We start from the raw sequence: 26,112 nt of genomic DNA on the forward strand, positions 1-26,112 counted from the left end.
ATGAGGACAAAAACAAAGCCTTTTAAAGAAACAATTTAAGGAAAACACTTTCGAGTGGGGAGCTGACTCCAGCCTAGCAGCATTTTTATTTTCTTATCTAATGACATTTAGACATTGACTCGAGTCCAAATACTTTTGCGGCTGCTGCAGTTTCAATCAGTGCAGTTAAAAACATCTAGGCCCAAGAAGAGAGGCGAACGAGGACAGATATTACAACATGGGGAGGATGGTAAACCTCAAGAACCCTTAAAGGGGTCATATTATGGTACATGCACTTTCACAAGTTGATTGTACTGAAATGTGTGTTGGCAGTGCCTGTACACAACCATCATAAAATGATAAAAATCCATCCAGTGTTTTTTTTTTAAAATCTTCTTATATGTTCTCCCCCCTCTCAAATCAAGCCGTTCGATTTTGTGATGTCACAAAATCGACGCCCTTCCCACTATTGTTGATTGACAGCAGCGTTTCAACACAGACCCGCCCTCGCTCGTGAGTGAGCTGTCAATCATAGTCGGCGCGGACTGGCGCGGTCATTGTTGATACGCTTGAGCACTGTCTATGAGCAGAATGCCGTCTAAGCGATTGTGGTGTTCTGTTCTTGGGTGTAATAACGAACACAGCATCATTTGCGCTGAAGACGCAGTGGCTGAGTTTGTTTTCGAAGGGAATATTCCCCACGATCAACGTCAATGCTTTCATGTTTGCGCAAATCATTTCACACACCAGACTGCTTTACAAAACGAGGGTCAGTAACGTTATAAAGCTGGTTTTGCTAAGAAGCTGCTCCTGAAAAAAGGATCGGTACCAACTATTCGTGTTCCTGCTGCACCTCCAGAAGAACTGAAGTGAGTGTAACGTTTTATTAACCTTTATATTAATCTTTATCTATATTAATCTAATTTTATCTTTGCAAATCGCTTGCTGCACGCTTCACGATGAATGCGGCTGTTTACACTCAGGGTACATTACGGCATGTTTTCAATGTACGACGTTCTCAATACAATTCATAATCCCACATTTATAATGAACTAAAGCCTGGAATTGTTTACCCACTGATCTGAAAGGAGAGTCAAACTGGGTTCTCTTCAAATATAAACTTAAAGACTCTTTAATCAGAGGTCAGAAATGCGACCACTGACTGTTCATTGCATTTATATTGTGTTACACTGTATTATTATGTTTATTTTACCAATGTATTGTTTAATTTTATGTAAAGGCCCATTTAGGGACGAACATTGTGAATTAGCTTCGGCTAAAATGTTGTAGTATGTAACATGAGTTTATGTAACATACTTATCCCTATTCAAATAAACTTAAAAAACAAAACAAAAAAACAACGCGTTATGGTTATTGTGTTACAAAAGGTGTACGCACAGACCAGAGGGGCGGGGTGAGCAAAGCTCATTATCATTTAAAGACACATGCACTTAAACGGCGTGCTGAAAACAGCTGTTTTTGACCAGGTAAAATTAGTGTTTTCTTACAATACTAATGAGAATTTTTAATTAAAGTATATTACAAACTTTTCATTTAGACCCTAAAGAATCATATTAGCTTGTACAAAAATGGCATTATATGACCCCTTTAAGATTGATTTGAGCTTTGGTTATAGCGGCAGGATAACGGAGGACATCCAAGAGAGGACTGTTAACTTCAGAACACTAATGCACAGCTCAATCACACCGAGATCTGGCCACAGTTCCTCCAAATGGCTTTGACTCGCCCTGAAAGTTGCCTAATTGAGGTTTCAGTTTATAAATCTTGCACTGAAGAGTTAGCTTAAATCGACTGCTTTAAGTACCAGCGCCCTTGTTCTGATATAAACAGGATGAATCCTGAAAGCATGGAGACAACAGACACGGCAACACGAAAAAGGGGCTTTTATTTCTGAACTGTTTTTATAAGCAGTCCAACACACATGTTCCTAGCTGTTCTGAAAAACAAAACAAAAAACAAAAGATTTTTTTTTTAATAACAATTATCATTCATTGAATAATATTATCAATAATTATTATTATAATCATCATCGTCATCATCATCATTATCATCATAACCTTAAATGGTAATAACCCCAGACAGTAGTATTTGCGTTTGTTTGTGACACATGAAAAAGAGTTTCGGTTGACTGTAAACCCGGATACTCGACAGCTCCGTGCCCTAGGTAAACCCACGCACAGAGGGACTAGCTCCCCGACCAGACAATAAATATGAAAGAGAGCAAGAGAGTCCTGTATTAAACAAACAAAAATAATAAATCTGTAACTTGTAGGTACAATATCTAAACTTTTATGTGCAAGATCTGAGCTGATTCTTCACCACAAATAGTTGAACTCACATCAAACCCGATCCCTTCCCGAGTCAATTTGTGTCTACGTCGTAAAATCTTTTAAATAAACCTAAGCTCATTTGTTTTCATTTCATATACACATATATACTTAGATTTTTGTTAGTTTGTTTTTATTTTTTATTTTTTTATTCCTATTTAATCGCCCTCTTCCGTTTCAAAACCTGCGTTCGCCCACAGACAAATTCACCGCTACGGAACAGACACACAAGCACTTGAATGAAGCAAACACTGACGAAGTGAATGAAAAGCTACCGTTAAAATAAAATATAAAACCCCTGAATAAAACATGGATATTTAGGACTGGCGGAGGTGCCACCCTTCTTGAGAAACGGGCTAGCAGTTTCAAAACACGGTACCGGTCGCCGCCGGTCAGTAGCTTTGAGGCGTAGGATCGTTCGCCCCGCGGCACACTTGTTCCACGTCACCTGAATTTGGTCACATTTTTTGTACCCTTTCTCAAACTCGTCGACACTTGCCTGTTAAAACGTACCAATTTTAGTTTCGAAAATAAACAGCGAGCGTCGCATGAGCTTTATCATTGGTTCAAGGACATTTTCCTACAGTCGTTTGGCACATTTATTTTTTCATCAGCTCGTGAAGCGTGATGGAAAAGTGCAGAGATAATATTTCAAAACAAGCCATTTTGGTTTGAAAATATAACCCTTGAAGGGCACTAAAACATCCTCAGGATGGCACCTCCCAGACACTCAAAGGCTACAAAAAACTGGTCGACTCCCCCAAAACCCTGCAATTTTTGCAGGGCGTCGCATGCAAATCACTCGAAATGCACAGACAGGAGTCATAGAAAAAGAAAATTACTGCATGGAAAAAAAAGAACCTGAATATACATGAAGAAAACACTTCTTTAAAATCATCTCATGCCTGTTAAGCTGTGCTTGTTTTTCCATTCAAACCAAAAAAAAAAGAAAAGAAAGAAAAATAGACCAAAAATAAATGCACGTAACATGCTCAAAAAAATATGTCATCTATAGAAATCTGCATTTGCGTCACATTCAAAACAATATAAAAATTTAAACTATATTCAAATCAAGCCTCACAACAAATGGTTTTAAGTCGTCTCTCCTTCCACGATCCAAGCAGCCCACCTTACCGAACAACCTGTGAGTGCGAGCGGACTACCTTCGTTCTGAATAACAGTGTGTCTGCCCGTAAATGGATAATGGTGATGCCGCTTTGCGCGTCTCACTCTCAGAAGCGCAGGCATAACTAAACACAAAGACAGACAGAAGACCTCTTCGCACCTCATTATGAGATAAGTCATCCAACTCTCCGCTCTTTTACACCGATGGTCCTAAAAGAGGCGCGAACGCACAGTTCTCTCAGCCTGAGCGGTTTGCGCGCGTCGCAGATTGACAGATGTGAACCCGCCCACCCCGCCCGCCCCCAAGCTGAGACATAGGGACAAACACAGACAGGCAGAGACAGAGATTCGCCATATATGCAAACATTGTCAAGAAGATTATACTGTAGATGCACAGAGAAAGGATTCGTATATACAGTCGGATAAAAGACTCCAGGGATGCTGCTGCTGCTTTCTTCCTAAGTGGTCCCTCTAACCGAGACATCATGCATCGTCAACCGTCCACTGGCGTCTACGCACGCCGAAGCTGTTCGAGCGACTGGAGGTCTGCAGTTCAGTTTATTCCTGTGCGTTCAGGTTCCAACACTGTTCTCGGAGCCGTTCACAGGGAGATCGAGGTGACGCGGCCTGGACTCGAGGAATTCTCGGGTGTCTCTAGTCAACATTTATTTCATTGGCACTTTTTGCACTTCTGCGAGTTCAAGGGGGAGGGGGGGGTTGGGTTCAAGAAGGGGGCGTGTCCTCGTAAACATCCCGCCACATTCCTTCCCATTGTGTCAAGCAGCGTAAAATCACTCCACCATCGGAAAAACAAACAAACAAAAAAAGACGAAAAGAGAAACAAAAAATACATTCAAGGTGAAAGAAAACAATTCTTCCAGGTGACAACATGGGCATATCCTTTAAAGCAACAACACCTACATTTTGCATCGTGTACACACACAAGTACACGCATTTAATGCACGTGAACGGGCACGCAGCAACCCAACTGAATTTGGTGTTTACAAGGGCTGAGCACCAAAAAAAAAAAAAAAAGCTCCCTAATTTTTACACAGTTCGTTGTCCTCTAAGAGCACAACTTGGATGTGCACAACACTCGCAACTCATGCTGTTACACTTGTTCAATCCGACAGCGAGTATTACGGAAGTGTAGAAGACTTTTGTACTTTACAAGTACAGGACAGGGGTCGGGTGCCACAACAGTCCACAAATCAGAGTCAATTTAGTATGAAACTGCATGCATGCCAAGCACCCACAATGTTGACAGAAAGTGGTGCAAAGCATACGCTTCAAGAACTGCACAGTCAGTGAGGTGGCCTTGGCGTTTCCACAAAGGACATGAAAAGACAATGGGAGTAATATTGTTCAAGCCATCGTCTATTGAGATCGTTTCCATCTGATTAGCTCTCTCAGACCGAATGGCTCTAGTTTCCCTTGGCAAAAAGGATCCACCGGCTCCCACAGCAGAAGCACTGATACTGTCCGGCTCTAGCACACTGCCACTTGGGAAAGAAGCTCCAAGTGAACATTGGTTGGGTTTTTGGGACCCTTACAGCAGAGGCCTTTATCTTTGCCTGTATACGAGCATGCCAGCGTGTGCATGGAGAATGTGGGGTTCACAGAAGAAACTAGAGTGGCGTGCTCACAACAGAGGCACAGTATCCCAGCCTGCACCACTGGTCAAAACAAGGTCCCAGATGCAGCATTGACATCGCTGATTGTTCTTGAGCATTATCCTGGAGTGACGCCAACTGTGTGTGTGTATGTGTGTATGTGTGTATGTGTATGTGTATATGTGTATGTGTATGTGCATTTGATTGACGGACAGTTGTGGAACAGCAGCCCAGCAGAACCTTCCAAGATGGACCATGTGGCGGCTCACTGTGCCGGTTGGGAAGCCTGATGGTGCTGGACAAGCGTTTTGCTGGGAGAGAGTGTGAGAGCGTGTGCATGTGTGTGTTGATGAAAAGGATGGAGAGGAGCAGTGGACAAGGGTGGCGGGAGGTGGGCGGCTCACAGGCCGTTGCTGTTGCGGTGAGTGAGCGGAGGTTTGGACAGTTCCACCACGTTAGTTCGCCCCTTGCCGATGACTTTGGGGGCACGACGCAGCAGCTTCTGGGCCTCGGTGAATGCTTCGGTGAGTTCTTTCTTCCACTGTACGAACTCTGGGTCACTCTGTGAGAAGAGAAAGAACATTATAAATAAATTGTTCTAATAAAAAAAATGCACCAATATTTTGGTGTGCTTTGTATTGTTTCGTGCCTAGAGTATCGTTGGCATGCAAATGTCTGAAGGCTCATTAACGTGAAAGCTATTTGTATTGCACGAGCGGCCTGAAAATAGCATTTTAAATCAGCCTCTTATGTGGTTTAATTTCGGCAAGGTCTGCAACTGTGTGGACATGCACTTCCGATGTTGCTCCTGCGCTGATGGGAAAAAATATTCTCGGCAGAAAGCAAACTCAAAAACTTCAAGAGATAAGGAACGTGGCCTAGAACAAAAGTTCATAGCAGCACATACGGAAGCCAACAGAGACTGTGCTTTTTTTTCCTGGATAATTTAATATTTTCACATATAAGAAGCCCACAGAGGACGATATAAGAGCAAAAGGGGAAGAAAGAAACAAAGGTTGGGCATTATGACCGAGGCTTAATATTATGGCAACAGTATATCAGACAATATAACTGTTTTTACTAAAAGAAAATCATTGAAAAAATGTCTGTTTTGTTTTAATATTAAATTATCATGCTGCAATAGCTATTTATTGGGGGGATAATCCAGTCCAACATCCAATTAAATATTTTAATTTAATATCATATATAAAAAACAGTCAGTGCTTTACGTTTTCAGTCCTATTTTTGTGACTGAAACCAGTTCTCTTCTCTTTAAGAAAAACAAGGCCATAATATAACAGCCACACATTACACTAGGGCTGCACGATTTGGGGAAAATGTCATATTGCGATAATTGAGGTCAATATTGCGATTGCGATATAGCAAACAAATGGTTTCATGAGTCAACTTGCTTGGTTCTCAAGGAAAATAAATGCACACGCAGATTAGTGATAAACTGCCAAAAGAAAAAAGTTCTTTCCGTCCTTCGGATGAGACGTTAAACCGAGGTCCTGACTCTCTGTGGTCATTAAAAATCCCATGGCACTTCTCGTAAAGAGTAGGGGTGTAACCCCGGTGTCCTGGCCACATTCCACCCATTGGCCCTTACCAATCATGGCCTCCTAATAATCCCCTTCCATTGAATTGGCTCTATCACTCTCTCTCCTCTCCACCTATAGCTGGTGTGTGGTGAGCGCACTGGCGCCGTTGTACTGTGGCTGCCGTCGCATCATTCAAGTGGATGCTACACACTGGTGGTGGTTGAGGAGAGATTCCCTGATATGATTGTAAAGCGCTTTGGGTGTACAGTAGTACATATGAAAGTGCTATATAAATGCCTCATTCATTCATTCAAGAGGAGTGAGTGTTTTTCTCTGTTCCCTTTGTTCTTTGATTAACTTTAGCGACAGATATAATTAGTGGCTACTGTGTACTGTCCCTTTAAGACCAGCCGCTGCTGTCAGAGACGCGGATCTCACACGCGCCTCATTCTCTCACGAGTCACAACTCTTCACGTTCATCATAAGACTACTCTTATGTTATGAAGATACTCGACAAAAAGACATCTTGGCATAATTGTGTGTGTTATTGTTCGTTCAAGCTCGAAAGAGAACTGTATTCTGGCATGCTGTTTTGTGCGCACGCACGATATCAGCGCGCGTCTTTCTGTGTGTCACAGTCAGTCAGGACATTCACTGACAGCGCGTTCTTTTTTGTTTTATCGCGCATGAATGGTTTAATTAAAAGCATTTGCACGAATAAGAGCGGGATCATGTAACACTAGCCAAAGGATGCCAAAAATTAAACCTACCCGTCACTGGGGTTACGACCAACCAAGAGCGGTTGTGGTCACGTGTGGTCCGGATAACCGTATAGTAAGTTACCTTAACGGATGCTGCGTTATTTGCGTTAACAGCGCTAATTTGTTTATTTAATATAAAATCGCTAGCCTGGGTTTCCCCATGCTGCCTTGAGCGCGGCGCGATTTTATTCACACTGCTAGGCAGCCTGGATCCCATGGACCAGATTTTCGCCTCAGCTAGGGAACCAATCACAGAACGGGGAGGGAGCAGCAAGACGATGACGACATAACCGCGCGTGCGATCTGCTTGCAGTCGTCGAGATGGATGCTGAGGAGTTGAAGAAAATAATAGCTAGTGGAGATTGTAAAGTTGTCGACAATACGTCATCAGAAATCAAGTCCAGTGTGTGGGAGAAATTTGGAGTTATCTGAAGAAAATATTGTGAAAGGCTTTGCTGCAAACATTTTCGTGTTGGATAGCCGCAAATGTGGAACTTCATCCCCGAGGAAGCACGCAGAAACTGTGGTAACAAAGCAGTTCTATCGAACGGTATTTTTCATATTTAACACTGTTAAGTATGTGTGGTGTGCAGGGCGTGTTTGAACCCAAAATGGTCAGATGTAGCTAGACGAAATTGTGTGGCATATAGTGTTGTAGCCGCGTCTGTTCGATTGGTAAAATGTTATAAGGCTACTCAGTTTTGTGGTCACGTTAGCCATGTTCTTCATGTATCGGCCTTTTGACAGCTTCGGCTGAAGTTGTCCTTGTGTTAATTGTAATAACTTCTGTATGACCTGGCAATAAACATTTTTGTAAGTGTGTCTATAATGTGATAGTCTAAACTGATTTTATTTCGGGTGCGGGTCGGGTGTCGGTTCTATTTTAAGCGGGTCGGGTGCAGATTTTAATTAGTGCTGCTGGTGGGAAAACGAGTCGGGTGCTGTTTTAAGCACTGCGGGTACGGGCGGGTGCGGATTTACAAAATCGGACCCGTGCAGGACTCTGGTGTAGGCCTACACACAAATATCTGACCCATCGTCGTCTTCTTCGTTGAATATCTGTCGCTCTACATACGTCATCTGGTATAATTGAAACGATTGGCTATGAGCTACGTACAGGCGCATTTGATAGACATTTGTAGCGCCCAATAAACGGCTCTGGGCATTCGTAAACCACGCCTCAAATACGAGAAAATGAACATGTGGTTCCCAGACCACGTCTCAAAAAGAAAGAGGTCTGACGTCAGCCAGGCTATAAAATCGCCGCATTTTGCGTCATATAATCGCGTAGGCTTGACATCGCGATTGCGATATGATTAATCGTGCAGCACAACATTACACTAGGTAAAATGTATTATTGATTGTATATTATTATTATAAATTACATTATTTCATCTCATAAGTGACATTTAAATACAAAATGTATGATTTATTTTGATATTTAATACTATTACAAATAGTACAAATGCATAGGTAGCAATAAAAGTGAAGCAAGATGAAACAAGAACAAAAGAAGGAGAGGAAAACCCACAATGAGACAGTGAGAACAGCATGAAGGTGTCCTACCTCGCACTGCAGGACAAACTGTTTCCCTCCTTTGATCCTCAGCAGGATACACTTTTTGTCCTTGATCTGCGTCTCCTCCACAGTCACGATCTGCTCCATGGTCAGCAGGTTTTGCTGGAGGGAGGAAAGACTAATTAGCACATCCCTCTAAGAGTCTTCTCACAGACTATCCTACTGAGTTTGTGAGCAACACGCCATGCTACCCGCTAGCTCCGCATGGGTGGGATTTTATTCTATTCTTCAGGTACATGCTATCTATCAGCATCACTTGCACTGAAGCAGAACTTCTAGAGGTTGTCTCAGACTACGAGGGTGACAAGCTGTTCTTGTACTCAATGAGTCAGTGTTGGTACAACAGGCTGCAGACGTAGCGTCTCATGTAACCGTCTGATCTCGGATACCTGATTCCCATCAGACCGAAGGATAAATGGAAGACATCTCACTTCTGTACAAACATTTTTCCACTAAATGACAACCGCATTCAGTCTGGTTTCTATGGACCCTGATTTAAAATATGCTTCTACATGAAAATCGAAACCTTTTTTCCCCCCCTAAGCCGCCTTTTGATCATCGTTCCAGCTGTCAGAATAGAAAATGATTTTCAAACACCACTATAATCACAGCATAAAACAAGTGATGCAGTGATCTTTTTTAAATAATGGAAAAAGAAAATAATTCAATACTAAGGTTAGGCAGAATGACCAAAGTTTTATATTATGGTAACAGTAAATTAGACAATATAATTATTTTTGCTTAAAATTAAAAGTTTTTATTTTATTTTATATTAAATAACTATGTTGTAATTACTTTTTTTAAATATAATCCAGTCAATTAAATATTTAGTGTAATATTATCATATCAGTTCAAAAACACAGTACAACAAATAAAATAACATTTTGTTCATGGATCAATTTGCCAGAATAGAAAATGATTTCTCAAACAACACTGTATTAGAGCATAAACCTAGGAATGTACAGATTATTGTGTTATGATAATATATATATGTGACCCGTGCTGGAAAAATGAGTTGGAATGCATACAGGCTCATTACGAGCTACAGGCAAAACAATGTAAAAAAAAAAAAAAAAAAAAGTAAATTTTGGTCAAATTAGAGGTTTTCACAAAAAATGTATTAAACCCTCGTCTAGCAATCCCAATGCTCCAAACAGTAATTACATAACTAAAAGTATCTTTATTTGTACGTTTCTGAGAGGAGTACCTTTTGTTTTGTCCATGAAAATGCTGTTATGCCGTTGCTCGCTTCTCGAAGACTGGTGCTTCCCATCAGCACAAGTTTGTCATTGTTTTAAAGCGAAGCATTCCAACTAGATGGCATGAGCCTGAACCAATGAAATGTGATTTTCAAACTCATGCTGATGTAAACAAAACGATCTTACTCGCTCTGCCTGACACATCCAAAGCGTGCGCACAGACTCTCAGACAGCGTGCAATCCTGATATACACAGACTTACAGAAGCCCATTTCAAAATATCTGTCTTGGCGAGTATTCACACAAACATCATGTGTTATGTCTTAAGTTAACGTTTGATTAAATGTTGGGGAAAACATCTGATGTGAAAAATTTATATTAGATCCGTGCGATAAAGTAGGTCTTAATATATAGGGCTGTCTGTCTCAATGTTAATCAAACAAGTGTGTTATCATGGGGGGGTATATATATATATTTTCCTATATATATTTATTTATGACTTGGTTTGTGCCAAATCTAGTGCTATTACAAGGGATTTTAAGGTATGGTTGCTAAGTGATTTTGTTTTGGAACCTTCAGAAAACTTAGATTTTTCTCAAAATTTACTTCTGACTCAATCGACTTCAAACAGGTGCAGCTCATTATTATTATTTTTTTTTAAATGTTTTTATTTTTTTGATTCCAACATACATACATATGTGAAAATAATATTTTGCTCAAGACTCATTTTGCTAGCATGGGTCATATGTATATATTAGGGGTGTAACGATTCGTTTTAACAACGATTCGGTTCGTATCGCGATTCGTGGTCGTCGATATGATTCAAGGAAGATATTGGTTCATTTAGAACAATCCGATCCGAAACGATTCAGTGACTTTTTAGCCAAAAATTCTTGAAAGAGTGCACGCTACGAGGACAGTATAACGATGACACAGGACATGAGATTTCGTTTTTCTGAGGTGAGAGACTTTATTTCGTTACAAGTTATGAAAATAATGATAGAATAATGACACGGACATATAGCCTGACAACATCATCTGACTGCAGATACTGAATATGGACAACACGTTTTTTTTTCTAATTTAAAACGTAACGACGTTGCATGCTTGTAGTTTATTTTGTGCTTTATATATAGTGAAACGATATAAGCCTGCAGCACGCGCCGCCGCATTTGCGCGTGCAATTGAAGAGTGCGCGCTACTGCAGTATAGCGGCTGAGAGGACAGGAAAGTCCGTTTTTCTGAGGTGAGAGACTTTACGCTGCTTGTTGTCTTCGCGCTGCTGCTGGCGCGTCACGCATGGCGACGACGTCACAGATAGGCAGACTGAATCGAGTAACGTTTAACGCCTTTATCATTAAAAGTGCTAAGAAAAAAACATCCTTATAAAGTCTGACGTGCTTAAATCCAATGCGTTATTTCCTAGTATCGATACAATCGATTCATTACCTTTTAAAACGATGTTAGATCGATATATGTCGTCCAGAAGACCAATTTGCCGAGCACAGATTGATGTAGTTGGATCATAAGAATATAAATCGATACATCGATGTAGTTGATGAATCGTTACACCCCTAGTATATATGAATATAACCTATATAGCCAATATTACATCTCTATAATAAGGTTGGGCAGTATGAACCAAATTTATTTAATTTACCATTTAGATTACCATGTTGCAATAGCAACTTTTGGATAATCCAGTGAATTTAATATTAAATTGATAATTAATAATAATAATATGAACTATTTTATTTGGAACAGGATGGGTGCAAACTAAAATATCATACATAAAATTAATGAAAAAAAGCACAATATACAGCATCTTAAAATCAAATCAAATGAATGAATGAATGAATTAAATCCAGGTTGCCTCTCTAAAAGTCTCCATGTCCGTCTCCATGCATCTCGTCTCCAGCATATTCCACAGGAAGTGCATTTACCCTTCAGATTGAAGATTCGGGAGCTCAGGGAGTTAAAAATGCAGGAAACTGGTGAAATCTGCACTTCTTTATCTTAGTTACAGATCAGGGCAGAAACTCTCTGGCCCCAGGGAATCTGCAGTGACCTACTTCTGCATTACACAGACCTGCGCGCAAACGCAATCGCTTCCTCCGGATGGGAAAGACTGAGGGATTGGTTTAGCGGTGGAAAGAAGCAGAGGATATTAAAAAGAGAGGTGGGCGTCTCAATGTTTCACGGCTCCACTTAGCCACCCAGGCTGCAGGTGAACCTGCGTCACTATGGGAATTTCGCAGCAGGATGGAGCACTACACAGGGCATAAGCTAATCTTTGAAGTGATGCGATTCCTCCTCCCCTCCTTCTCAGAATATTTAACAAAATCATGATAATTCCTGGCCTAAAACAGATGATGAAAAATGAGAGGAGAGGGGGAATCAGCTAAAATGCACCAGACTCACCTTGAATTTACGTTTTTTTAAAGTTTTAGTCCAATGTTCCTACAGCGCAGGGACACACAGGCAATGTTCATTCTCAGAAAATGGTCGAATAACCCCTTATACAGATTCAAACACACAAACAAAACACACAAAAACACTTACCCGAGACTCTCCTTCGCCTCTCCACTCAACGCGGTTGGGAAATAGGTAGAAATACCGCCGCTGCCACTGTGTCAGGAAGGGGTTTCCTAGCTTCAGCATGTAGCCGTGCATAATACAGTCCTTCCCCAGCGCGTAGTCTGCACAGATACTCGCAATTACATAATGCTCAAATGTTGGACACTTAACATCATCTTGCTGTATTTACTTCAATTTTGGTATTTTCTCAATCATATTAATAAAAATCGTGTGTTCTGGAGAAGAAAGTCACATTTGGAAAGACATGAAAGTGAATTAATGACAGGATTATATTTTTGGGTCACCTATTCCTTTGAATTCTCACTGAGGTTTAAGCCATTTGAATTCCAGCTCACAACTCCTGTTCTTGTATCTTGGGGTCATGACGCATGCGATTAATTCAGGGTTTGCTAAATTACATGGGCTCTTTCAGATCTATTTCTGACCATCACACAGACGGTCATGTGATGGGTGCTGTGTCTTTCCCTTGAGGGAAGCACGTGGCTCCAGCACTGCTAACAAGTACGCAGGGTTCAAGCCTGTCCTTGAGGTCACTGGTGGAACTGACACTGGACCAGTGAAAGATGATTAGCTGACGTCACCTGGGCCTTTTAATTCATGCTGGAGAATGTAGCACTACCGTAGCAGAGGCCGTTTTCTTCTCTCGGCACCGCTGTGTGAAATTACTGCTTGTCAATTCCGTAAACGGCTTATGATTTAATGCAAACTGGAGTTTCCACCCAAAAATAATCTTTTGGACCCCCTTAAAACTTGGGTAAATGACCGAGTGCTGCAGACAATGTGACGCCTGGAGTGGCTGTTCATTAATTTCATGAAAACACTCCCAAGCAATCCGCTATAGTTCTCAGAAGTTAGAAAATGAGAGTTTGCTGTATAAGAGCAAACAGGATGTTTACAAACAGCATTTCGCAACCAGCTGTTCTGTGTACATTGCCATGACACAAACACTAGTCACACAAATATGAAAGTGTATATGAAAAGATTGTTTTTTATTTGAATAGTTTTTTTTTATATTTATTATTTTATAAAATAGAATAAAAAAGTAAGACTTTTTTGAAAGAAATTAATACTTATTTTCAGCATTAAATTAATCAAAAGTGACAAAAGACATTTATAAATGTTACAAAATATTTCCTTTAATATACGCTGTTCTTTTGAAGTTTCTATTTATCAAGGAATTAAGAAAAAAAAAATTGCATCACAGTTTTCACAAAAATATTAACCATCACAACTGTTTTCAACACTGACAATAATGAGAAATGTTTCTTCTGCATCAAATCATCATATTAAAATGATTTCTGAAGGATCGTGGAGTAATGATGCTGAAAATTCATCTTTGATCACAGGAATAAATTACATTTTAAAATATATTTAAACAGTAGCTTGTAATATTTCACAAAATTACTGTTTTTACTGTATTTGATCAAATAATTTTAGCCTTGGTGAGCTTAAGGGATTTCTTACAAAAACATAAAAAATACCCACCCCAAACATGGAATGATCGTGTATAAATATAAAATAACATTTTAATAATAAGCTATCTTACATTAAGGAAATGAGAATTTGGGATATAATGCACAGAAATTAATGTCACAATAAAACAAATCCTAATGTGCAGTGTCTCACCTTCTTCATGGCCCTGCTGCTTGTTTTTGGCCCGCTTGCGCGCCTCGTTCTTATCCGTGTCACTGTTGACAGCGTCATACACAGTCTCGGCCACCTCCTGCTGCCAGCGCTCAGAGATCACCAGAGGAAAGTTCTTATAGAGCTCCTGATCACTGTCAAGCAGCTGAGAGGCGACACACAAAGATGACAATGACATTCAGTCTCTTTCTGTCTACATGGGCAGTCTTAGCGAGAGTAAGTTGCAATGTGGACCAGACTTTTTGCTGGAAGTCAAATTCTGGCAACAAGGGAGAAATTTAAAAAGCTCACAGCATAATGGAAAATTCCTGCAGATTTTAAAGCATGAAACCCAAGCTCAAGTGCTCTTAGATTTAATACAGCTCTCTGAGTGCTTACACTTGGGTACACTTGAAAAACTGTAGTCCACTGAGCCACTGAGCTGAAGCAAAGACATCAGCCTTGTTTGCCAGCCAGTTTGGTCCCACGGTGACTGGTTTTACCTTAATTCCCTTGGTGTCCTCCTCGTCGAAGGAGCCGATGTCAAAGGCGTCTGCAGCGTTGACCTCTCCTCTGGGGGGAATGAGGGGAGGGGGGTACTGCAACCAAACAGCAGAAATTCATATTACACAAACCATCTGAGAAATTATCATGGCAGGAATGTGTAAAACAACCGACTAGTTCATCTTGCAGAATTAAACGCTCATTTACATCAGGAACCGTCATAAAACATATAAAGCGCATTAGTGCACGACCACTTTTTCTGCTGCGTTGATTCCAGAAGTACTTTTTACATTCATATAAGTCTTTGTTAAAGCATTATAAGTCATAAAGCAAGCCAACCAGCTATGAGTTGAATACTTTTGGGCACGATTTGCTCACCACAACTCTACGATTGGTGGAATTTTCTGTACAGCATCATGGGTAATGTAGCTTTTCCCCACCAATTCAGTAAAAAAAATACTGTTGAAAAGACTGTTGCACTCTATTGGCTCAGTAACCAACTATAACCTTTTATTTAAAAAAAAAAAAATCATATTTATATATATATATACAGTACCAGTCAAAAGTTTGGAAACACTACTATTTTTAATGCTTTTGCAAGAAGTCTATTATGCTCATCAAGCCTGCAGTTTAAAAAAAACAAACAAAAAAAAACAAAAAAAACTGTAATATTATGAAATATTATTACAATTTAAAATAATGGTTCTCTTTTTTAATATACTTTAAAATGTAATTTATTTTTGTGATGCAAAGCTGAATTTTCATCAGCAAGTACTCCAGTCTTTGGTGTCTTATGATCCTTCAGAAATCATTCTAATATGATAATTTGATACTCAGTTATTATCAATGATGGAAACAGTTGTGCTGCTTAATATATTTTTTTGGAATACTTTTTTCAGGATTCATTGATGAGTAAAACGTTAACAGCATTTATTCATAAAAACAGCATTTATTCAAAATAAAAACATTTCTAACAATATAAATCGTTACCATCAACTTTTATCAATTTAACGCATTCTTGTTGAATTAAAGTACTAATTTCTTAAAAAAAAAATAGTTATTGTTCCCAAACTTTTGAACGGTAGTGTATATTGTTACAAAAGATTTCTATTCTAAATAAATACAGTTCTTTTTAACTTTTTATTCATCAAATAATCCTGAAAAAAGTATCTCAGGTTATAAAAAAATATTAAGCAGCACAACTGTTTCCAACATTGATCATAAATCAGCATATTAGAATGATTTCTGAAGGATCATAAGACACCAAAGACTGGAGTACTTGCTGATGAAAATTCAGCTTTGCATCACAAAAATAAATTACATTTTAAAGTATATTAAAAAAAGAGAACCATTATTTTAAATTGTAATAATATTTCATAATATTACTGTTTTTTTGTGTTTAACTGCAGGCTTGATGAGCATAAGAGACTTCTTTCAAAAGCATTAAAAATAGTAGTGTTTCCAAACTTTTGACTGGTACTGTATATATATATATATCATAGTCCTCATCATACAGAAATCTACAGATTGTGCACACTAATGGGAACACTGCTCACAGGAAGTGATTTGAGTGATTTGACAGTAATTGTCTTATAAAAATGTATTGTTGAAGGCTTCACTTTGTGCATTGATGGTGCTGTAAAGGGGATGAAATTGGAGTCACAACTTCCTGGGGAGGACTTTAGCGTGCTAACAGCCACTGTGTCAGCACTCTAATACACACTCTCCGTGATGATGTTTATCTAAATTCATTCCTTTTAAAGCAGCAGCACTAAAAAGAAAAAAATCTTAGCCTTGCTAATCGATTGTTGGATGGCTTGTCAACTATCCGGACTCTACATTAGATCAGTTAAACATTGCAGTTACACAAAACCATATTCTAACAGATTATACGTTATTCGACAAGGAGTCTTAGGGCTGATCCCGAAAACAGAAGGTCAAAGGTCTCACCTTCTGGAGATAGACCTGCTGCCAATCGATTCCCTTGAAGAACACATGCTCCTTTACCTCTGACGCCCTACAGTGTGTAAAAGAGATCACATTCAGACAAGTAAAGTCGCATCTATTTGTATAGCGCTTTTCCCAATAGACACGGTTTCAAAGCAACTTTACAGAAGATCACAATGTTAATGTTTATAATATCTTTATATTTTCATGCCTTATAGTTGTGTTTAGCAGATTAGAGAAGTGCGATTATATAATTTATATTTTGCGACGATACAAGTAATTTTGTGACAAAATAAAAAAAATAGGCTTTGCTATACAGTATATATTGCTTTACAGGTAAAGTAGGATGTACTTTATCAAGCATCACCACTTCTGAACAGCAGGTGTCAGCAATTCAGAACGAGCTGCAAATAATTCCCAGCATGCTCTTCTGCCTAATCTAAATGCTTTCAGACAGTCGCTCCATCCAGACAAGAGTCATCAAACTATTTTTTTTATTATTTGAGTAGTCCACAACAAACAAAATACAAATAAATAAATAAATAAATTAATTAATTAATTAACATAAAAACATGACAGCAGTATTTCAATGTCTAATCTTGAAGATGGAAGAGTGTTTGACTTACCCCCGCCCCAGACACCCCAATCTTTTGGCAACATCTCGCTGTAAGAGTCCTTCCAAGAGGGACTTGAGCTCAGGTGAGAAGGAGTCAGGCAACTCCACATTCTGTGGAAACAGAGGAACAGGAAGTGGCTCATGAGTTCGATTGCGGTCAAATTAAACACGACTTTATGCAGTGTTGCCTGGTGTTTGACAATTCAAATGAGTGTTTGCTTTTGTTTTATTAGCTTTCCTCATTAGTTACACAGAACATTCATTAGTAAAATGCAAATATACAGGAACAGCAAACTTTCTACTTGCCATCTAGATCAACAGAGCATTAACAGTACCCAGTGCTTAACGGTATTTAAATATCCTCATAATCATACAAATGAATGTGAGGACAACCAAAAAAAACAATTCGCTTACATAACAGGCAGTGTGCCAAATGCACATTCAAATCAAGGTCAACATTCACTAAAGTCACAGTAAATGCAGACGAACAACCGCAAATCAGGCTGTCAGGTACCATCACAGTAACGCTGAACTACATGCATTGCGTTATAGTTTTTTTTTTGAGTGGTTTTAGTATGTTTCTATGTAGTTGCTAAATAAACTACTGTTAAAATGTTTTTTATTCATCAAAGAATCCCGAAAAAAAAAATATTCACAAAAAAGGACATTTATATGAAATATTTCTAGAGCAGCAAATATTAGAATGTTTCTGAAGAATCATGTGACACTGAAGGCTGGAGTAATGATGCTGAAAATAGAAAAGAGTTATTTTAAATTGTAATAACATCTCACAATATTACTGTTTTAGAGGATTTATCATCAAATAAATGCATCCCACCTTTTGGACAGTAGTCTTTGGTTGCCAACTTTAACCTTCTTTGTCATGATTAAGTTTTCCAGTCCAATCTTAACTAAATCTGATGAGAGTATAAAACCACTTATTTTACAAGTTACCTTCTAAATCCTTGACTAATGAAATCTGGAGATAATTTTCCCTGGGAGGTTGGCATCCGAAAACAAAACCCTGAGCAGCTAAATTATTGTGACAGGATTGTCAGGAGTCCACTGGAATTTCTTTTATTTCATCAGGAAAAACAAAAACAAGATTTACTGCTGGACATTGTGAAAAAAAAAAAAAGTAAGAAAGTTAAACAACAGTCTTGGCTCAAAATCTTTGTGTTCCAGTTTCCAAATAAAACATGATTATCTTGCCTGTCAGAGGAAAACTGTTTAACGTCTTTAAGTGCATCATCCGGGTATTTAAAGTACAATTTTTCTATTTGGAAATTCTCAGTGTGAACACATTACTCGCACGATTTGTATTACAAAACGTCAAAGAATTAGGGCTGCCCTCGACTAAAGATTTTTCTAGTCGACTAGTAGTCGTTCATTTAAGTGATTATTAGTTGACTAGTCGCGTTTATATTAAAGGGTTCGTTCACCCAAAAATGAAAATTCTGTCAGTAATTACTCACCCTCATGTTGTTCCAACCATGTAGGTCTTTCGTTCATCTTCGGATCACAAATTAAGATATTTTTGATGAAATCTGACAGTTGTCTCACTCCTCCATGGGCTTTCAGAGGGACCGAAACTCGCCGGCCCAGAATAGTTATTAAAAACATCGTTAAAATAGTCCAAGTGACTACAGTGGCTATACATTAAGTTTATCATGCGACGACAATACTTTTTGTGCGGAAAAACAACAAAAATATAGACTTTATCCAACTATTAGTGTTCTTCAATGTGGGCCTCTGACGAGAGTTCACGAGAGCGCCAGGACGCATGCGCGAGAACTGCGATTATGGCGTTCTTCTTCTACTACTAACTTACTTGTTACTGGCTGCTCACTCCTTGGGAGTATTACCGCCATCTACTGTACACGATGATGTCCCGACATCATCAAGACCTAAATCACAATAAGTGTCGAATTCAATAGCTTACATACAGCGCGCGTCTTCCTCTGCTTATAAACAGACCGCTTTGCGCTTCCGGCAATGTCGGGACGTCATCTTGTACAGTAGATGGCGGTAAGCCATAAATCATAATAAAGAGCCTTTAATTGCCTATATATTACATAGCCTAATCAGCGCTAAAACGCACGCATAAAGCTTGCCACAGCTCACCGGCAAACGCTATGATTATGAGTGTATCATGAAAAAACAGGAGACGACGGTCTAAACATTTTAATAATTTATTGATAATGTTTTCTGTGTTTTTGGCTGCAGAGATTAAGTCACGATGCTGACTCGTCATCTCCGCAGTAGTGGACGCGCCTATATGCACGTTTCATACGGATTACATAATCGGAGAATATTTATTTTCCACTTGAATCAGTTCATTTAAAAGTAGACATTTCAAGCTTTCTATAGATATATTTCTCATGTCTGTGAGGAAAGTATACACTGCGTTTCGGTTCACTGAGACCAAGACTACAGAAAGCACATTCTGATTGTTTTCATTATTTTACAAAAGCACAACGTTTTGTTGTTATTGTGAGTCAGGAGTCTGAATGTAATTCCAGTAAGCGCTTATGCGCTTAAGCTCTTAACACTTATGCGCCTAATAATAGCGCACATTTATCTAGGTTAACATTAGAGCGAGCGGACTTGTAATGTTGCTACTACTACCATGTTTCAAGTGATAAGCCATATTATTTAAGGTCGATGAATGATAGGCAAATGTTTGGCTTTCTTGCCATAAACACTCTGTCCATCACAGATTGTATGATTTCTCCACTTCCTGTGGAGGTTTTTTTTTTTTTTTTCTGCGACTAACCGACTAATAAAATGTTGGTCGACCAAACCTCTTCTAATCGACTATTAGGCCGCAGCCCTAGAATAGTGCATAAATATGTGAATTGGGACGCACTTTATGTTTTAAGTTATGACTCATTTGAAATTACCTTCATAAGCAGCGAAATAGAGTCTAGCTACCTGATACTGTAATAAGCACAAAAATACATGGCACACTCAAATACTGTGTATTTCTAATTAGTTTTAACTATTTTCTATCAATACTGGAAAAAAATTTGAATTTATAATTGCCATTTGCACTGAGCTAAGTTTTCGCAATGTATTCTGGGACTGCCTTATCGTTGAAAGACGCATGCAATGCTGCTTTTGATTTTAATTAAAGCCAGGAGTCTCAAAAGGCAGCATATCTTTGCCTTGGGAGAATTCATGCCTAAGTAGACAGCTCACTTGTGTCTCAGCTTTAAAGGGAAACCACAAAAAGTCCCAAATCAGCATTAAAAACAAGTGACTTCCTTTCTAGTGACTACAACAGTCAAGAGCGTGGCAGCTCAGTGAGGACTAAATTACTGCAATGGTGAGAGGAGGACAGTAAATGCAAAGCGTGGATGCAAATTCCTCTCCATTAGCGTCCCGTTGTTAAACAGTGGGTGTAAAGGCACAGGTGCTCCAATGATGAAATGCTCGCTCTTCACTTCCACGGAAAGCTATGGCTCCTTTATCTATCTCCCGCTTCACGGCAATATCCGTCATTCAGCATTAAGAAGCTCTCCAAAAGACACTTTCCAGTTTGAACTTCATTTATAGGTAACACTTCACTAGAAGTCTTTAACGCTTTCAAACTAAGATCTGTGTGGTTGCCAAGATGTTCTATGTAACTGCTGGCCTATTTTTTTCTATGGGATTTTTCAGTCTATTTCATCATGCACAATGTAGCAATTTTAAATGAGATCACTCTCATATATATGTGATTATGTGTGAAGGTACATAAAGACAAACAATAGAGAATGGTAAAAATAAAGCTGCGTGTAGTTTCTTACCATGGTAAGGGTCATGCGGTCAATTTCATGTTTGTCTTTGGTCTTGTGCTGCCTGAATGGACTGTGCCTTTGAGAACAGAAGAAACAGAGTTCATGTAACCGCGCACAAAGTGCACAGCCTCGCAACGTCAAACAGAGGACACATGTGGTAATTTAGCAGTGACAGGTAGGCGGGAGGGGGGGGTTTCCATGAGAGTTCAAAAACCTTTCAATCTCAGTTGTTGACTGTGAGACACATCTGTGAGTGTGTGTATATATATATATATATATATATATATATATATATATATATATATATATTTTAAAATGATTATATTTAATTTTATATAAATAATTTTTAAATAATTACATTTTTACTTTTATACACATACATACACATACATACACACAGGTTTTATATGTACAATTATTTATGTGGAGTGTAAAGTTTAAATGTATAGAAAGCTTTCCATGCCTGTTTGACCCACTTTCATTCTGCTTTTAAGTGTGTGTGTGTGTGTGACATACCCCTCAATCGAAAGACATGCACCAGACTCCACCCCCCATTAGATCTTCCTCTCACCCCCCCCCACTCTCTACCTAGCAACCGTTTCAGTGGTCTCTCCTCCCCCTCTCTTTCTGCCTTTCTCTATGATGTCTGCTCCTGACCTCCTGCTTCCAAACCCCTGACATTTAAACCTTACACTCCACATCAAACAGGTGATAAACACAGACAGAGACTAAAAGAGAGAGAGAGAGAGAGAGAGAGAGAGAGAGAGAGAGAGAGAGAGACAGATAAAGAATTCATGAGCGGGCCGCTGCAGAGGGCGGTCTTACCCTCGCAAGAGTTTGAACAGCATGCAGCCCAGAGAGAACCAGTCGGCGCTGCTGTCGTACGCTGTTCCTTTCTGCAGAACCTCAGGTGCCATGTAGCCATGGGTACCTCTGCAAACACAGCAATTAATGCACATTAAAATCAAACCGTACACCCCCCCCAGGCTGAGCACACACTGACTGTAAACATAAAGCTCATTCTTATACATAACACAAACAGTCAAAAGAATTGCTACATTAGTCCACTGTACTAAAAACAAATTTTGTTTTCCATCCTCTCTCTGTCCCATTGAATTTACCATGATGTTTTTGCTACTGTGCCTTTAAGATTGCACCGTCTTTATTTAAATGAGCACATTTGTTGAATAACTGCTTTTTTTTATTGAAATGAGTATTAAATAAGTGCTGACATGTAAATGTTGGGGGTAAATATGTAAAATTGTCACGGCTATGGCATCATATCCACAAGAACTTCGTTTCAGCTTTGCATTGTAAACATCAGTTTGTCTGCTTATTGCACCAGGACTACCATTCAAAAGATTGGGGTAGTGATTTATTTTTAAATAAAGTATTTTTGTTCAGCAATGACACTTTAAATTGATCAAAAGTGACAGAAAGCTTTTGTGACATTATAAATGTCTCTTCTATTCAACCCTCGGCAATAGAATCGCCATTGGCTAGTAAATTTCGCCAGACTGATATACTAATTTTATTTTGATTCAATAATGAGTTTTAGTTTTGGGAGCTGAAGCCCATGTGGGAGAAAGTTAGGAATGCCTCTGCACCAGACCAGAAAACAGATTTATATATGCAGAACTTGCACCCTGGTCTGAACTCTCTGGATATGTATAAACTAACTCAATGCATTAAAGCTCACTTTAAAACACCATCGAGTATTTGTATCATATTCCGTTCGCGGTTTAAAATGGTTTTAAGTCAAAAAAAGATGTTGAAATATGTTATATTTAGCATTTTATGCATTATATTATCTACCTTGCTTAGCACGTATACTATAAACATTCTCTATTCATATGAAAATACCCCAAATCACGTTGGTCCACGTGAGATGATTGACAGCTGTACAGCGAATGAGAGAGCGCTGATATCATAAACCGACGCGAATCAGGAAGAGCAGAGACAGAGCTCGATGTGTTCGCTGTTTGAGCTCTTCAGATCGCATAATGCAGTGGAAAATTAATAGAAATGTTATTCTGTAATGACAAAATATTTTACAAACATGTGATAAATCATTATTTCTCCAAATATGCGCACCATTGGACTAAGAGCCCTGGCGGATGCTGTATAGTGCATGTATGTGAACACAAATAAACCGGAGAAGACGTGAATGACTGCTTTATGAGTGATGATTTCTATTCAAAATAACAAACGTTACAGATTAATTATTTTGCACTCCTGGCAACGTTACTAACGTTGGTCGCGCAGGGTTGCCCGAGGAGGACGAGACAGTGGGCCGCGCAGCATGTCAAACACGCTACACCATGCAAGCGTAGGTGTTTAGTCATATTTGTAGTGCATCCGCCCGTGCAAGAAATAAGTTTGTCACATGTGTTGCACTCTGCCGACCCAGGCTTTTTTAAGGTGAAATAAAGCCACACTTTTGAGCGCCGCTTACTGTGCTCCATGGCTGCAACCATTTTTTACAGTCTATGGCTGCAACAGAACAAGCGGGCGCGGCAAGGACTTCCGGAAATCCAGTGGCCACTATGGAAACCAAAACTTGCGCGTTTGGAACCGATGATCGGAATCGAAAACAAATATTCTAAACAATTCCAATGGCATCGTTATTTTTTAAACGGTTCCCAGTTGGAACCGGTTCTCGATGCCCAACCCTATATATATATATATATATATATATATATATATATATATATATATATATATATATATATATATATATATATATATATATATATATATATATATATATATATATATATTAGTTCCACCAAATCAGCTTATATTTTTAAATATCTGAACGTACACTCTTAACATCAGTCAATCAAGCATTATTATGATACTATGCTAATCAAGCACTATTTAATGATAGAACTTCAGTAATTATAACTAAAACTTGGTAACCATTAGAGATGTGACGGTGATAATATTCTCCCACCGGTTAATCGAATTGTGACAACACCGGTATTACCGGTTTCATCGTGGGGGTGGGGGGTGTTAGAGTGATGTAATTTTTTTTTTTACATGGCGTCAATTCATCATTCGTATTGAGTTTGATTGACATGCGATCTGACCAATCAAATTCCACCATTTTTGTGCAACAAAGCAGTCAGAAGAGTTATTGATTAACTTCGGTGGTTTTGAACTTGGCTTTAACTGAGGCAATCTGTCACGACACATTAAAGAGCCAAAAAACGGTAGGCCTATTTTATTTTTGTTTGACTGACCAAATTTGAAAGTTAAGACTTTGTTTCATATTAAATATTACCTGCTCAGTCCTGTATTTCAGCGCGTTGTCAGTGTCCTCTATTTTTCACTGCTTGAGATCATGTTGAGAACAATAACGCCCGATTTGAGGGTATAGGGCGCGATTTCGGATTCAACCACAGTGTTTTGAATGGTGGGTTCGTTATTATTCGTTATTATTCATGAAAAACGCAACAACAAAACGGACATTTTGGCATAATTTGTGTGTGTTATGTTTTGTTCAAGGCCGAAAAGAGAACTCGATACTGACGCGCGTCTTTTCCGTGTGTGCGCACGTGTGTGTAATAGGCAGGACTTACAGCGCGGTCTCTTGTTTTGTCGCGCTTGAATGGTTGAGCGTGATCATATAACGCTAGTCAACTGGTGACCGAAAATACGGATACTGCGTAATTGCTTAAAAAATTTTTTTTTGCGGTGCTGCGGTGGGCAAGTGATGAAACCGGTGTTGCGACTGAACACCGTGTAACACCGGTAACACCGACTATCGTGCCAAGCCTAGTAACCATGTATGCATATTTGTCATTTTAACTGAACTTAGGACTGGTGGTGGTGCTTAAGATATAGTTGGTCATTCAGTTACTGTAAAAAACAGATTAGAGTAATATATCACATAAAATATTATTAAAAGATAATACTACTACCACTAATACTACTACCAATATATAACTAATGATGAGCTGCTGGGTTCATGAATGTTAATCACGTTGTCTGCGTTCCCTCGAAATGATTTGCTGATATCAAAACTGGGATGAGCGTTAGCCAATGAGATTGCCGTTTGCACATTAGTTCCGCCCACTACCGGAGAAACCGGCATATCTTCTGCTTGTTCTTAAAAGCTGAATAATTCCAAATGAACTCCGTTATTTTAACAGGAAAATACGACAAAGAATATCATTTCCATGTAGGGCGTCGATTCTGTGTGGTATGTAAGGCTCTCCCGCTCTCTCTCTTTGTGTGTGTGTGTGTGTGTGTGTGTGTGTGTGTGTGAGAGTAACCCAGCGCTCTCAGCAAAACGATCGCGAGTCATGCACCTTCACACTAGTTTACGGTTCGTCAAATACAGGTACGCTGCGCATCCATTGAGCTGCATATAAATAGTACAGATGGCTTGACGGAGAACGAAACTCTCAAGCGCTCAATCAGTGTTCAGCGAGTGAAAATATAAACTTGAAATTAGACTAACACACACAGGTGAGTAAAAACTAAGAATTTAGCAGCCAATGGCTAAAGATAGACATTATTTAGTTGCCAGAGTGAAGATTCAGTCGCATATACGAGTGATTTACTCGCAATGAAGAGGATTGCTTCTATTTTAAATAAATGCTGTTCTTTTAAACTTTGTTCATCAAAAAAAATGGTTTAACAAATATAATAATAATAATAATAATAATACAAAGAAATGTTTCTCGAGCACCAAATCAGAATGATTTCTGAAGGATCATGATACTGAAGACTGGAGTATTCCAGTTTTGCATTACAAGAATAAATTACATTTTAAAATATATTTAAACAGAAAACAATTATTTTAATTTGTAATATTATTTCACAATGTGACTGTTTTTACAGTATTCTTGATCAAATAAATGTGAGCTTTTGAACTGAACTCTTGAGTGG

The 26,112-nt window shown here is 38.9% G+C and overlaps 1 protein-coding gene across 1 annotated transcript in view; it reads right to left on the bottom strand.

Moving 5' to 3' along the window:
- Positions 1–1,866: 1,866 nt before the first annotated feature.
- Positions 1,867–26,112, bottom strand: part of grk3 (G protein-coupled receptor kinase 3) — a 59,944-nt gene continuing 35,698 nt past the window's right edge. The window contains exons 13-21 of the mRNA XM_084401143.1: positions 22,039–22,146; positions 21,223–21,289; positions 17,442–17,542; positions 16,819–16,885; positions 14,868–14,963; positions 14,368–14,530; positions 12,706–12,842; positions 8,934–9,047; positions 1,867–5,627 (exon numbers count right to left, since the gene is read on the bottom strand). Of these exons, the coding sequence (XP_084257269.1) occupies positions 5,466–5,627; positions 8,934–9,047; positions 12,706–12,842; positions 14,368–14,530; positions 14,868–14,963; positions 16,819–16,885; positions 17,442–17,542; positions 21,223–21,289; positions 22,039–22,146 (1,015 nt within the window). The 3' untranslated portion in view covers positions 1,867–5,465. The remainder of the gene's footprint in view (positions 5,628–8,933; positions 9,048–12,705; positions 12,843–14,367; positions 14,531–14,867; positions 14,964–16,818; positions 16,886–17,441; positions 17,543–21,222; positions 21,290–22,038; positions 22,147–26,112) is intronic.

This window comes from Rutilus rutilus (genome assembly GCF_951802725.1).
Source record: "Rutilus rutilus genome assembly, chromosome: 25".
Taxonomy (NCBI): domain Eukaryota; kingdom Metazoa; phylum Chordata; class Actinopteri; order Cypriniformes; family Leuciscidae; genus Rutilus; species Rutilus rutilus.